The sequence below is a fragment of the Pundamilia nyererei genome, unplaced genomic scaffold (genome assembly GCF_000239375.1).
Source record: "Pundamilia nyererei isolate P.nyererei 1_Seehausen unplaced genomic scaffold, PunNye1.0 scaffold00217, whole genome shotgun sequence".
NCBI classification, from domain to species: Eukaryota; Metazoa; Chordata; class Actinopteri; order Cichliformes; family Cichlidae; genus Pundamilia; species Pundamilia nyererei.
This window is the reverse complement of record NW_005187618.1, coordinates 290745-305181: the sequence shown is the minus strand read 5'-3', so window position 1 is coordinate 305181 and position 14437 is coordinate 290745. Positions and strand designations below refer to the sequence as shown.

Genomic DNA, 14437 nt, shown 5'->3' with positions numbered 1-14437 from the left:
CATTTGACCTTAGAACTGAAGAAGCTTCTCGGATGAGAGGTGAAACGTCTTCAAGCAACTTAAAGAAGTCCAGACGCTTTTCTTTGCAAGCTCCTTTGACATGTCACTCAATACTGCAAAACCAGATTGACCAACCTGTGCACCACCTGGACTGACTACAAGAAGAAAGCCTGTGACTCAGTGCCTAACACGTTAATCCTAGAATGCTTTGAACAATAGGTCAACAAGACTTGACAGGTCATCATCAGGAATTTCATAGGGATGTGGTGAACAACACTTAGAGCCAGGTCACTATCAAGTGTGGGATTTAACAAGGAGATGTTCTGTCCACACTGTTCTGTATCTACCTGAACCCTTCAGATCATTAACAATACTGGCTACTATATGGCATGTACGAATGTACGATAGTGGGTGATATTGAAAAACCCTACCAATGACTGGACAAATTTGGACTAAGAGAAAACACATAGGTGGTAATTATGGCAACCCAAGAACAAACTCTAAGTACAAGATCAATAGATGCTGGGCTCTACCTCCCCAGATGCAGACTGTGCAAAGATGTCCCTGAGACAATACAATACGTAATAGTAGGGACACCATAACCAAGTGGCCGGCATAGTGTATTAGAACATCTGTGCAGAGTATGGGGGGCTAGAAGTCCTGAGATCAAAATGGGATATAGCTTGGGCAATATCGCGTGGGAATTCCAGATACAGATGGACAAACTGGTGATGGCTGACAATGTACTGGTAGACAAGCAGATGAAGAAGGCCGTAGTGATAGATATTGTTAAACCAAGTGATAGTAACATCAGGAAAAAGGAATACAAGAAGCTTGAGAAATACCAAGTGCTGGGAGAGGAGCTAGACAATATATGGAGGGTGAAAGCAACAGCTGTCCAAGTAGTAATCGTAGCACCCGAGGCTGTGACCCCCAAACTGGGTAAGTGACTCCAGCACATTCCTGGAATGCCATGTGAGATTTCTGTCCATAAGAGAGCATTACTAGAAACAGCAAAGATACTATGCATGGCCCTCAAGCTCCTAGACATCTAGTCGAGGACCCGCGCTTGAGGGATAAAGATAGCCTGCAGGGCGAGTGGAAAGTATTATATTTTTCCATTGTTACATTTATATTTTTTTTTTGTTAAGTGTTTAAAAACAATAAAGTTTTTATCATCTGACTATGACACTGTGGTATAATAAAGATATTAAACAAGGATAAATTAACCATACATGCCTGTGCCATACACGAGCAATGTGAAAGCAGCATCCACTCTGAGTTTGTGCACTGCAGTGCAGAATTTCTATTAACTTAACTTTAAAAAGCTGTTTTTTCCAAATGGAAACAGGGGCTCCATTTCTGTGTATTTTCTCTTCTCTTTGCAATCTACCTTGGCTGTCTGCCTCATCATGCTGCAGCAACTATCCTTGTGCATTCAGAACATCATTGAGGCAATGATCTGGGGTGCCCTGTCAAAACTGGACGCACTTGTCAATCAGCAGCTCAAGACAGGTTCGCAGGGTCTTCTGCTTCACTCAAGTCTGTTTTTTCTACACAAAGACTAGGTTCAACCCCGATAAAAGGGCAAAATGAACTTCTGTACCTGGCCCACATACAACTTCAACCATCATGTCGGGGCTCCAGGCCATGGTAGCGGCACAGGCCTGCTTATCTCTGCTGAGGAGGGAGATTTTCTTTCCTCCATTTTTGAACTTAATTATTTTTCCCCGTAAACGGCATGCTGTTAAAACAACCCACCGTTCTCTCCATCTCTTAAAGGCTGCATTTAAGGCTGACAGCTTTAATTGGTAGTAAGAGGCAGGAAGTTGGAAACTTCAAAACACACACATCAGCCATTGTCCAAAAAGCCCAATTTCTGTTTCATCCTGCAAGGCAGGAAAGCCAGAAAGCCAACTCTGAAAGCCAGACCTTAAAAAACTGAGGCAGAGCCACTATTATTGATTAGTAACACCATCAAGTGTTTTTTTTCTCCTGCACTAAAATGCAAAGTTTTACTTGAACTTTGATCTGATCAGTGTGGCTGGGACAGAGAACAGTAGTTTGAAAAAAGTCTGCTTGCATACTATGTACTGATAGTTTTAGGATATTGCAAAAATGAAAAAAAAATGTATTGGGACAGAATAACTATGTCTCTTGGATATTAAATAATATGGTCATTGGGCAATTGGAGTGCAGAATTAAGCTACTTCTTCTATAGATGTAGCTTAATTTGATTAATTAGTTGAGTGTTAGCCCTGGTGAGACAGTGACATGACAAAAATGGTACCATTTGTTGTGCCTTGTGTCTTTTTCATTGCACTCTCGGATTTATTTCTATCCGCCTCAACTGCTGAAAGCCATTGATGGTAATGATGGGATCCAGAGTGTTTACACATAGCCTTGTCTGTGAGAAACACATAACACCTCATTCACTAGAACTGTTACTTTATTTTCCAGCAAGAAAGAGACATATGACTTAAATCCCCTCCGCTGGGCATGTTGCAGGGCAAACTGTAGCTCCGCTGAAAGAAGAGGTAATAACCTGGCAGAACATATCCAGTAATGCAATAGCTCAAAAAAGTCACCAGCAATAAATTGCACGCTATTTTCAAATAGCAAAAAGTTTATATAGAATCTTTCTAAGATCAGAACAGCTTAAAGTGCAGAAATTGAAAAGGTGACAACATACATATAAGAATTTAGTTATTGTTATGGATCAGAATGTATCATTTAAAATCTGTTTTGTTCCAACTTTTCATTATGCATCCAAGCCCTGCTGTTTCAAACTGAAAATGACTGTTTACTAAATACAAAGCAAATGAACCTGATTCAGGATGTCAGAATGCCGGATTATCTACAAAATACGAAGCAAGAAGCATGGAATTATGTAGTAAATAAAGAATTGATAAATAACTCAATATATCTAAATATATCTTATAGTTTTGATTCCTGAAAATAACCACCGTTTGCTCAGGTGTTGTCAGGGTTCAGTTGTGAAATTTCTTGCCTTCTTAGTGGGGTTGAGAATATCGGTTGTTTTCTGCGGAAGTCAGGTTAGTTAGTACACAGCTGACAACCCTATTGGACAGCTGTTAGAAATCAAATTATGGCAAGAACCAATCAGCTGAGTGAAGAGAAACGACAGTCCATCAATACTGTAAGAACTGACAGTCAGTCAATCCGGAAAATTGCTAAAACTTTGAATGTGTCCTCAAGTGCAGTCACAAAAACCATCCGGGGCTACGATGAAACTGTCTCACATGAGGACCGCCCCAGGAAAGGAAGACCAACAGTCACCTTTGCTGCTGAGGATGAATACATTTGAGTCACCAGCCTCAGAAGTTAACAGCACCTCAGATTAGAGAATAGAGAAATGTCACACAGGGTTCCAGTAGCAGACACATCTCTACACCAACTGTTCTGAGGAGACTGTGTGAATCAGGCCTTTATGGTCAAACTACTAAGGAAAAGCAACAAGCAGAAGAGATTTGTTTGGGCCAAGAAACACAAGGACTGGACATTAAACCAGTGGAAATCTGTGCTTTAGTCTGACAAGTCCAAATTTGAAATCTCTGGTTCCACCTGCAGTGACTTTGTGCGACGCAGAAAAGGTGAACGGATGTTCTCTACATGCATGGTTCCCACAATGAAGAATGAGGTGTGATGTTGTCGGGGTGCTTTGCTTGTGACACTGTTGGGGAATTTTTCCCAATTGAAGGCACACTGAACGAGCATGGCTACCACAGCATCCTGCGGCGACATGCCATCCCATCTGGTTTGCGTTTACCATCATTTATTTTTCAACAGGACAATGACCCCAAACACATCTCCAGGCTGTGTAAGGGCAATTTGGCCAAGAAGGAGAGTGATGGAGTGCCTCCACAGTCACATGACCAAAACCCAATGGAAATGGTTTGGGATGAGATGGACCTCAGAGTGAAGCCAAAAGGGCCAACAAGTGCTCAGCATCTCTGGGTACGCCTTCAAGATTGTATGGAGACTTATAGATTTTGTTTAAAAAAAGACAGAGTACTACAGGCGAATCACTGCAGAAACCATAAAAAGACCATCATCAAAGTAAACAGCATTCATTTCTTTCTCCCTTTTCTTTCCCCCAGTCAAGTCTGTCCCGTATTCAGTAAGTGAAAATAAAATAAACAATAAAAGGTGAATCAAATGGACCATTACGGCAAGGCTGGGATGGTCAATTTGGTAAAGTAAATCTGTTGGGCATCTTTCTTCGCCTTTAGACAATAATTCTGATGGCAAAAGAGCCAAACGGGACAGGCAAAAAAAAAAAAAAAAGTAAACAGCATTCATAGGAATCTACCGTAGCAGATTATTTTTTCATTACTTTTAAAAACTGACAGCACTGTGCTGATGATATTATGGCATTTCATCTGTCCTTCTGGCCAGGTCACTTTGGTTTCTCTTTGCGCTATGTCAAATACTTTGATGAAAGGTTTCTGATTATACTTTATAATTTGTGCCGTTAATAGCATTTCATTACATATCCCAGATTAAAAACAACTAATTGGTTTTTCCCTCAACTTATTTTACAAACTAATGAGTATTCATCTGGACTAATTCTCTCTGCTTGACTTCTGCCCCTTCACCTTCTTCTTCCAATGTTTGATCCTTCTCTGGTGTTGCCATTAAACTGGACCAAACTTTCGGTCTCCATCTGTCCATCTGAAGCTTCCCAGACAAAACTCTCATGGCATATACTTGTAACTGAATTACCTTTTTTTTTCTGTTCACGTGTGAAAATGAATGTGATGATGTGCGAAACTGCTGCTAAAACGGCTTTAAGTGATAAATTTATTCTGAAATCTATTCATATCTGTCTTCTCTGATTTTCAAGAACATTTTCCTGCATAAGTTATTAGTCTGGCATCTTCCAAGCCAACCCTAAATGTATATTTCCACACCACAGGTTGACCAAATTGGGAAAACTCCAAAACACTTGAACATATTTTGCTAATGAACTGCTTTTAGCACATTAAAAGCAAAAGTACACACCTAAGTATTTTGCATTGCTGCACAATAAAGGATTACCAAAATGTGCAAAACAATTACAGCAACCTACTCCCTTTGTCTTCTTTACTTTGCTCCTCTTTGTTCACTTATACATCAGACTTGAACTATGATGACCAATGACTGACATCAGTTTGTGATGACCAATCTGTGAGTGTGGGTTTTATGTGTAATTACAGAAGAAAGTTTGAGCGGAGTATTCACCTGGTGCCATTCGATTAGGCTACAAAAGAAGTTCATTTACAACTTCCCTCTCATGCAGAAATAACTGGGCCTGTCAGGATGTAGAGATCAAACATATCTCATTTTGTCACGCTGATTTTAAATGTCAAAGATTAGAGCATTTGCGCATATCTGTAATACATGTGCATATAAATAATCTCGCTAACAATGTACAGAGCTAAAGGCCAACTATATATGCTTGAACAAACCTGTCACTTAAAAATGACTATGGAATGAGAAATTCATACATTTGCACTGGCAAATTAGCAAGAAATTACCTTTTTTTATCATCATAAGAAGGAAATATTTGTACAGCAACTCTCTCAGTGCTAATGCACAATACTGTTTGTGAACTCATTGGCATAACAATTTGATTTAAAAGTTGGATTTAAGCACATTTAGGGTAGTGATTATAATGCATTTCCTCCAAATTGTACTTTTTGAAGCATGCAAATGTATTTTTAGGTGTTAGTGTCTCTGTAGCAAATAAAAATGTTATGTAAGGATATTATCTCTCTTCTCTTAGCAGAGGTAATGGACAATACTCCATCATCCATGACTTTTCTCTTTCTCTCTCTCTCTCTATATATATATACATATATACAAATCTGATCATTTGTCAGCATCAAATACTTAAAATGTTTAATTAATTTAATGGCTAAATCCAAGAAGTTCAGTCAGTCATCCCCCAGTTTAGTCCAGACTGATATATCCACTTCAGTACTGATTCTCTGACATTTTAATTTGTTTGGTTATTACTAAACACCTGAGAAGCATGACATTTCCATCTGCCTCAGGTCTGTATTCAGTGCTATTCAACAAAAATAAATTCAGTTAATTCAGCTTGCATGCAACTGATGCAGCAGAGCTGATCACTCTACTTTCTTTTATTGTTAATGTCATCAGACAATGCGATATATCAACAGTGTTTTATGTGTACTATATTTTTACAGTTTAAAGCTTTGCCAACTTTCTTTCATCCTTCATTCTCATACTCTCATGCCAAATATGAGGAAACCCAGTATTTTATGAGGAAAAAATTGATTGATTAAGTTGGCTTTTTTTAGTCTGATCAGATTTGTTCCATGTTTCACCAACAACAACAGTCCTAGACACCAGAGCACAGAAACTACAGTTTATGGCCATGAGTTGCTGGAGGTGTGCAGACCTGTTGGAGGCTGCAACAAGTTCAAAGGGGATTATTCAGTGCAGGTAGCCTAAAGAACAAACTTCCACATATTTTTGTGTAGTTTAAATACCTGCAGCCTCATAAGATCAAAGGTCACTTTTAGTAAATCTCATCCATTTGTTTTTTTTTAGTGTTTGGTTAAAAAAAGTAACTAATTGTAACTGTATATTGTAATAGCTGATAGTCATTTATGACTTACTTATGAAGATTTAGGCTGTTATTGTTTTGCAGGACTGCATATGACCCTAAGTGCACAGTGGGATGTCTAGACTATTAAAGGCGCCAGTTTGTACAAGAGAATAATCCCAGTATGGCAATATCAGATCATGTGTCGGTGACAAAGAATATTCTACATAAAAGTCCATGTAAAGTGCCCCCCTGCCACACACACACACACACACACACACACACACACACACACACACACACACACACACACACGTTTTTTTCGTAATGCCTGCTATTCAAATTTTAAGAATTTGAAAAGTGTGTGCATTGGGGCTTTTTTTTTTTACATATGTATAAAACACAAGACAAATTTATGAGTATTATTAATTATTTTAATATTATTATTATTTGCCTGTTGTGGTTATCCAGAGCAACGAAACTAGTTTTGACTCAATAGCAGCCTTTTGTTTAAGAAACAGTCACAGGTATCCATTTAAATTCTGCAGATATGTCTGTGTGTTGATGCATTCTTCACCATAAAGGATAACCTTTGCCTGGGTGAGCACAAACCTCCCCAGATCAACAAAATCCCTCCCTGTTTGCTCTTGTAAGGTAAAAATTCATTTTCTCAACAAGCACCTAAGCTCACCTTCTCCCACTGAACTGCATGCTGGGCACTGAGTCATATAACCTCTTTCACCACTGCTTCTGTTAGTCACTTTACTTTGCATCATAAATCCGCCTTCTTCTTTTTATTGTTTGTAGTTTCTTGAGCATAGCAGTGTTCTCTCTCATTGGCAAAGGAATAATGTGTAGCCACTATTGGAACTGACCACTGCAGTCCCTTTATTGGTTGCCTGCAATGCTAATGAGGCACGAATGAAGCTTATTAACGTCACTCTACATGTCAGCGATAGCTAAATGTTACTGTTATTGTTCAAATAGAATTAAACAGCCTTGCAATAAATTCAACTGAAAACAGAAGTGCTAGAATTGGAGATAATTAAGTCATCATGCGCTAATATCATTAGAACATTTAATGTGAACATTTTTGTCGGACTTACCAGCTTAATTATTTTCAGCCAAGCATTAATAGTTTTTGACACGTAGCAAAAGCTACTTTTTGTATCTTCACAGCCCCATTAAGCTGTGCTTAATCTAAGCAAAAACTGAGAAGTAGAACTAACTTGGACAGGGCGCGTTGCAAGTGATCTTCTGTACGGACATGCCCTCGCAGAAGGCCCCGCCATTCAGTGGTGCCGGGTTCGTGCAGGTCCGAGATCGCTTCTGGACACCCCGCCCACATGGCGCATTACAGGCCGACCACTCCGTCCACAGGGACCAGCCGCCATTCACTGGAGAGAGTCCAGCAAAGTTAAGAAAAGAAAAAGAAGTAGAGTGAGGGCACGGCAATGAATAATACTTTTTACTGAACTCTGGCATAGTTAAACACTCTAACAAGAGCTGCTGGGGTTATTAATGATTATGCAGGCTCAGAGGCAGTGCAAGGCAACAATGTATAACGGTAGGAGCAGATTGAGCACAGCGCAATACGCTGGATATACAGCTCCCTGTTTCGTAATTGCTCAGTTCAGTGTTTCTTGCACTTGGATTAAGATAAAGACAAGGAACTATGCGAAAGCAAAGAAAGCAGCCATGAAACGGAAACGTCGTTTCTAAAGGCGACACCGACTCATACTGGTTGACGGGTTTGGAGTCGACCGCTTAGCGTTGTGACTGAAGCACTTTATGATCTCTCTGTCTTTCTCTCTCTCTGCTCAGCAGTGCTATCAAAGCTGGCGAACCCACGTTTCTGGAAGGCCTCTGGCAAATAAATACTTAATAAGCAACACTCCTTTTAAATGAGATTAAGACACACTGGCTTATTTCCTTTCATAAAGTACACATTGATTTTAAATGAGAGGCAGTAAATTGAGTGTTTGAATAATACATTCATCTGAATAAAGAGGAAACATTGCTCTTCAGTGGGAACACAGAGACGGGTCTCTTAATCACTTGTGTATAGGGGCACAGGAAGCCGAACAAATTGATCTGAAGTGCCATGTAAACATTGTGTCACTACTCTGTAATGTGTTGTAGCAGGCAATAAGCAGCTGCTACGATGGCGTACCAAAGACTATCACAGTTGCCGTGGCGCTACGTCTCTTTGCCACAACGTTGCTGGCCAGACAGGTGTAGTTGCCTGAGTCGGACAGGCGCGCTTCGTTGATGATGAGGTTGTGGTCGGCTCGGGTGTCGATGTTGTCATCCGTCAGGGAATTCACCAGCTCTTCATTTTTCAGCCACTCCACCTGTCAAAGAGTGGTAATATAGTACTCATATGAGGAGTGTTTGCAGCAAATATCACTAACATCATAGTTAAGTACAACACACTAGAGCAATTCCACTTAACACCATGTTACATGGGCAGACAAATGGAACCAAGATTTAAAGCAATCCAATAACACAGGAAATAATGACTGATAGCTATGTTGACATGTATTCAAAATAAAGTTTATTTTCTGACAAACAGAAGAGCTTTGGATAGGGTATAGGGGTTAGGGTTGGTTTAATCAAATGGCTATCTTGATTTACCTATTTGAGGCTATAAAAAGAAGCCAAAGATGGAAGAGCCAAAAAATGCAGTTCCTCTCTTTGCCATTTATGGTTAAGTTAAAAAGCAAATCAATCCCCATACACTCTCATGGTAAAGTGCCAAACTTTAGCCTTAAAAACATGTTAACTGCCTTTTATAAACAAGGTCTTTGACCTCAATGGGTAGTTTCCCCTTTCATCAGAGCTTTACGGTGGGGGGATTTAAATACTGCTTGGGATTAAAGTTAATGGACAGGTTTGCTAACACAGGCTGCTCCAATCAGGTGCTAGGCCTTAGTTCTGTGTTACTAAACTAGACTATGTTTGTGCTGTTGGTACCTTCTAGAGCATTTTCATATGTGGGGTACAGCCCACCCAAGACGTTTATTCTTGAGTTTTGGTGATAGAGATTTTAGCACTTTATCAGTCTGTAGCTTTTTACTACTTAGCAGCTATGCTAACCAGGTTTGCTACCTTTTCCTGATGACTTGGTAGTCCACCCTCTGATCAAAAAACAAACAGAAAAAAACAAAACAAACAAGCAAAATGCTGCGGCTTAAAAGTTGAGAAACTAATGGAATAGCTTACGCTGTAGGTTAGATCTTTTTGACCAGGATATGTGGTTGAATGCACATGTTAAACAAATATGTAGGACTCCTTTCTTGCATTTGTGCAATATCCCTAAAGCTAGAAAAATCCTGCTCAGAGTGATGCTGAAAAACTAGTTCATACATTAATTACTTGTAGGCTGGACTACTGTAATTCATTATAATCAAGTTGTCCTAAAACCTCCATTAAAAGTCTTCAGTTGAGCCAAAATACTGCAGCAAGAATGCTGGCAGGGACTAGAAAAAGAAAGGGTAATTCTCCTATATTAGCTTCCCTTCATTGGCTTCATGTTATATCAACAATTAAATTTAAAATTCTTCTCCTTACAACAAGGAATAATCAGACCTCATAGTACTGTGTCACCCCAGTAGAGTACTTAGCTCTCAGACTGCAGCCTTACTTGTGGTTTCTAGAGTATTTAATAGTAGAATAGGAGGCAGAGCTTTCAGGCCCCTTTTCTGTGGAACCAGCTCCCAGATTGGATTCAGACACCATCTCTACTTTTAAGATTAGGCTTAAAACTTTTGTTTTTGAATCCTCCCTTAGCTAAGCTGCTATAGACCTTCCCATGATTCACTGAGTGTTTTTTCTTCACACACCTCTTTTCACTCTCTGAGCTAACACATCACTCTGTGTTTTCTTCCTACTGTTGCCAAGTAATTGGTCACTTTACCTTTCAATACAAAGTGCCTTGAGGTTTACTGTTGTTGTGATTTGGCAATATATAAATGAAAACGAATTGAATAGAATTAGATTTGGGTTAAAATAGACATTTTCACAGTGTTAACCACATGCAAACCTCCGTTTTCCATTTAACTAAATTGTCTTGTGGCGACTCAAATTTTACATACTTTACTATAAACATAATACATTTATACAAGTCCTTTATTACATTTATTAAAGGACCCCTATTATGCTTTGCTTCTCTATTCCTGGCTCTTCATGCTGTCAGTGACTGAAGACATCCACAGAACACACAGAAGCCCTGCTATTCATATCCTTTTCTTGCAAGGGGCAGCCTGTCAGAAGAAAGTTGGTTTAAAGGGCAGAAATGCTAAAACAATGGGTCTAAGACAGATAAATAAGATTAATAGACTGCACACTTCCTGTCTTGAGCACTGGCTCGACATGGTGAACCAACACTTTGTTTGTTTCGAGCATACTGAACCCTCAACGTGCAAATCTTAGTAGCAGATCCTGTATCTGGATTCAGCACCCCTAAAAAAGCCCAGCAATACACATAACTGCTGATCAGCTACATTTTACAAGGCCCACCCTGCCGATTAGCCACAACTAGGCAGTATAACCACTAACGCTAAAGCCATTAGGCAGTCAAAGGATGTGCTATAACCAATTACCAGCAACAGAGAGGAAAACTAATTATGAATTACAAACTTAGTGACGCTTTACTGCTTCTACCCTGGTAAGGGAGCTGCATCGCTGCATTTGCAAATTACATTCATAGCGCAGCAAAATGGGCTGGGCTGATGGATTTATAGGAAGAGCACAGGCAGCCACCCTTTATAATAAACAACACTCAGGCTGGATGCAAATAGGAAGCGCCTGTGGGCATGCAAACACTGGGTAAATAGAAATGACACACAGACCTGAGGGATGATGGATTGCAGGTATATATTGACATGAATAAAAATGATAATGAACGTCATAACATAGTAATCATTTCTCTCATTTTGTATTTTTCCGAACTTCTATTTCAACCAGTTGTGCCACTCCAAGTTAGAATGAGAATTTCTCTTTTTTTTTACAGTGCGACTGAGGGCCTGCAGATTTTTCTGTATAATTTAACACTGGCCTCTAACACAGGGGGTTTCATCAGAGGTTAAGCGGCCTAGCATCGTTAGATAGATAAGAAAACAGAGAGTAAGAGGAGCAGGGCAGGGGATGGGGTCTAATTTCTCATGATTAAAGTCATCCGTCACTGAAGGGATGACACGAGTCCTGGCACCCTCCCACACCACACTACATCCATCCCCCCCACCACCACCACCACCAACAACTTTTTTTATGTATTTATTTCAATTTTACCCTGTGGGGGAAATCCGTGACTTGAAAGAGGCAATTAATGTGTGGCACGAGCTGGCCCTCCCAGTGTGGGGCCACACTGCACATTAGCTGTCTGTCTGCCACTAACAGCCCTTGGGTACTGATGAAAAGATTCACCAAGCGGAAGAGAAGGGAGGAGAGAGACAGAGACAAAGAGAGGGAGAGAAGGAGGAGGTGATGGGGGAAAAAGATGAAGGGACAAATACAAATTAGGCCAGTGGTTGTGTGGTAGAGGATGTGAGGAATGAATTGCCTAATTGGCACATTTGTTTCACTTAGGATGCGGTCATCAGTGTCAGCCCTGACAGAGGGGTTACCAGGTGGGCCCCCGGCATCAGGACTTCCTTCCTGTGATTTCATTACCCGAATTGCCCCTGAAGGTCACGTCCTCACAGCAGCCAGGTTCCCTTATCTACTTAACTACCCACACACATACACATACACAGCTTATTCTTGATGACATTTCCTGATGATTAGATGCTGAGAAATGTGGGTGTCGAGGGGCAATTAGAGGACAGAAGAGCAATGTAAACGGGTGACACTGTAGCCATCACCAAGACTTATGAGGACAGTGCTGATCAAGTCCTTGCCAGCTGAAGCATTTTTTCCCCTCTGTTCGTGTGTCTCATTGCTTGGCTCTAATGGTCATTTGATGTCAAGGTGACTCAGTACAAATGGAGTGCTTCAGTGCCCTAAGGAGGAAAATCTGTCTGCTGAGTCATGCTTAGGTGTCACAATTTAACATGATCTCCTTCCGCCTGTGGGTGACTCTTACCTGCCTGACTGTGGGAAACAGAAGTTTTCCTCTGCTGAGCATCTCATCAGTGCAATTATATAGATTAAGTGTGCCACCAGGCATATCCCTGGTGATCACGTGACACCAGCAAATCAGAGTCCTGGCTTCAGGGCTGATCCTCCCAATAGATCTCTCCGTCCACCAATCAGCAGGCCTTGTCATTAAAAGTATGTGTGCATCCACACATACACACAGATACACTTTGAACTCAGCATGACATGCTGTGTTCATCCGAACAGTCAGCCTGACAGCGGCAGGTTCATTCGGAGGGGAGCTATCTGCAGCTCTGTTGTGCTCTCCTGCTCTGGAGGTTAATCAAGAATGATACGTGGAGAACAGAAAGTGGGTCTGCATCGCCCATCCCCTCTCCCCTGTTGCTTCCCAAATGCCACCTCTCCTCCCCTCTGAGCTACAAGGCGCTGCATTACTATTCCACCTCGATCTGTCTTATCTTAACGAAATAAATAGAGGGAGCGCCCGGCTGCGGCCTGGGCCGGGAGGGATGTAATTGCTCGGCTTAATAATGAAGCTCATCATCTGCTCTCTAGGAGCTTTTCTCTGACCTATGAGAAAATAACAGAGGAGTCGGATGTGAAAGTAGAAACAAGTGCAACAGAGGCGGGAGGTGGGATAGAGTTAAATGCTAACTTGTTTTCGGAGCTGCATCGCAATGTCTTTGTGAAGCTCACCAGAGGAGAGCTTGTATCACGGTGCAGGAGCATTTAGTTGATGCTCCTTTGTACTGTGGCCTGTCTACCTGAGCTACTGTAGATCAAGGGGATTCATCCTGGATTAAAGGCTTTCATTCAGGGAAGCTGAAATTGGCTTCCAGTTTGGCTGTTCATTTCACACTTTCTCTAAGAGTAACCTCTCAAAAGAAACTCATTATACAAGGCTCTCATGGACCTCTTTTCTCCCCAAGTTAAAAGATCTACTCTGCATTCACATCTCCTGATATCTGTGAACTACAAGTGGAGAATTGGTCTTGGATCGGGAGCCGTGAAACAAAATTGCAAATAAGTTCCTTCTATGTTCTCTAACCATAGCCAAATTAATTTCAGCTCTCTGAATATGAGATATGAAGGTATTTTGTTGCAAAAAGACCCCATAGAAAGTTACATTTTGATGCTTACATTTATTTTGTCCCCCTGAATTCATAAAAAGACACCAACAAAGACTTTACTTTTGATTAAGTCTTAAATGGATGTCTGAGCATTAAAGGCTGAATCTGTTTTCTTTACAAAGAAATGATGTGAAATGGCTGAGAGGGTATAATTATTGATTTAAGACCATTTCAACAAGTCTAAACATACAGAAACATACACAATAGCAGCCACGTCAAATGTCTTGTGGGAGAGACCCTACAATAATACAGGGATTTGGTTGGTTTTTTAGAGCATTATATAACTGATGAACATGCTGAACATCTTAGCTAACAGCTGCATTTAGGTGTCTGAACAAGGGCATGTAGCAAATAGAGACTTAATCAAGCTAGTTAGTAATCCCCAATATGTACAACAGTAATTCACTCATTCACTCACTTATCCCTTTTTAAGGGTTGCAGGGGGAGCCTAAGGGGCCTATCCCAACTGTCTTAGCGCAAGAGGCAGGGTACACCCTGGACAGGTCACCAGTACACACAGACAACCATTCGCAATCACATTCACACCTATGGGCAATTTAGAGTTCCCTTTCAGTCGATTCACTCGGTACAACACATAAGTATGGGATATTACCAACTCCGGAAGACGATC

General features: G+C 40.7%; 1 protein-coding gene across 3 annotated transcripts in view; it reads right to left on the bottom strand.

The window, feature by feature from the left end:
* The window catches only part of unc5db (unc-5 netrin receptor Db), a 280431-nt gene that overhangs the window by 96382 nt on the left and 169612 nt on the right, over positions 1 to 14437 (bottom strand). For all 3 annotated transcript variants that reach the window (XM_005748230.1, XM_005748231.1, XM_013914697.1), the window contains exons 5-6: positions 8751 to 8931; positions 7807 to 7974 (exon numbers count right to left, since the gene is read on the bottom strand). In XM_005748230.1, coding sequence (XP_005748287.1) covers positions 7807 to 7974; positions 8751 to 8931 — 349 coding nt within the window. The remainder of the gene's footprint in view (positions 1 to 7806; positions 7975 to 8750; positions 8932 to 14437) is intronic.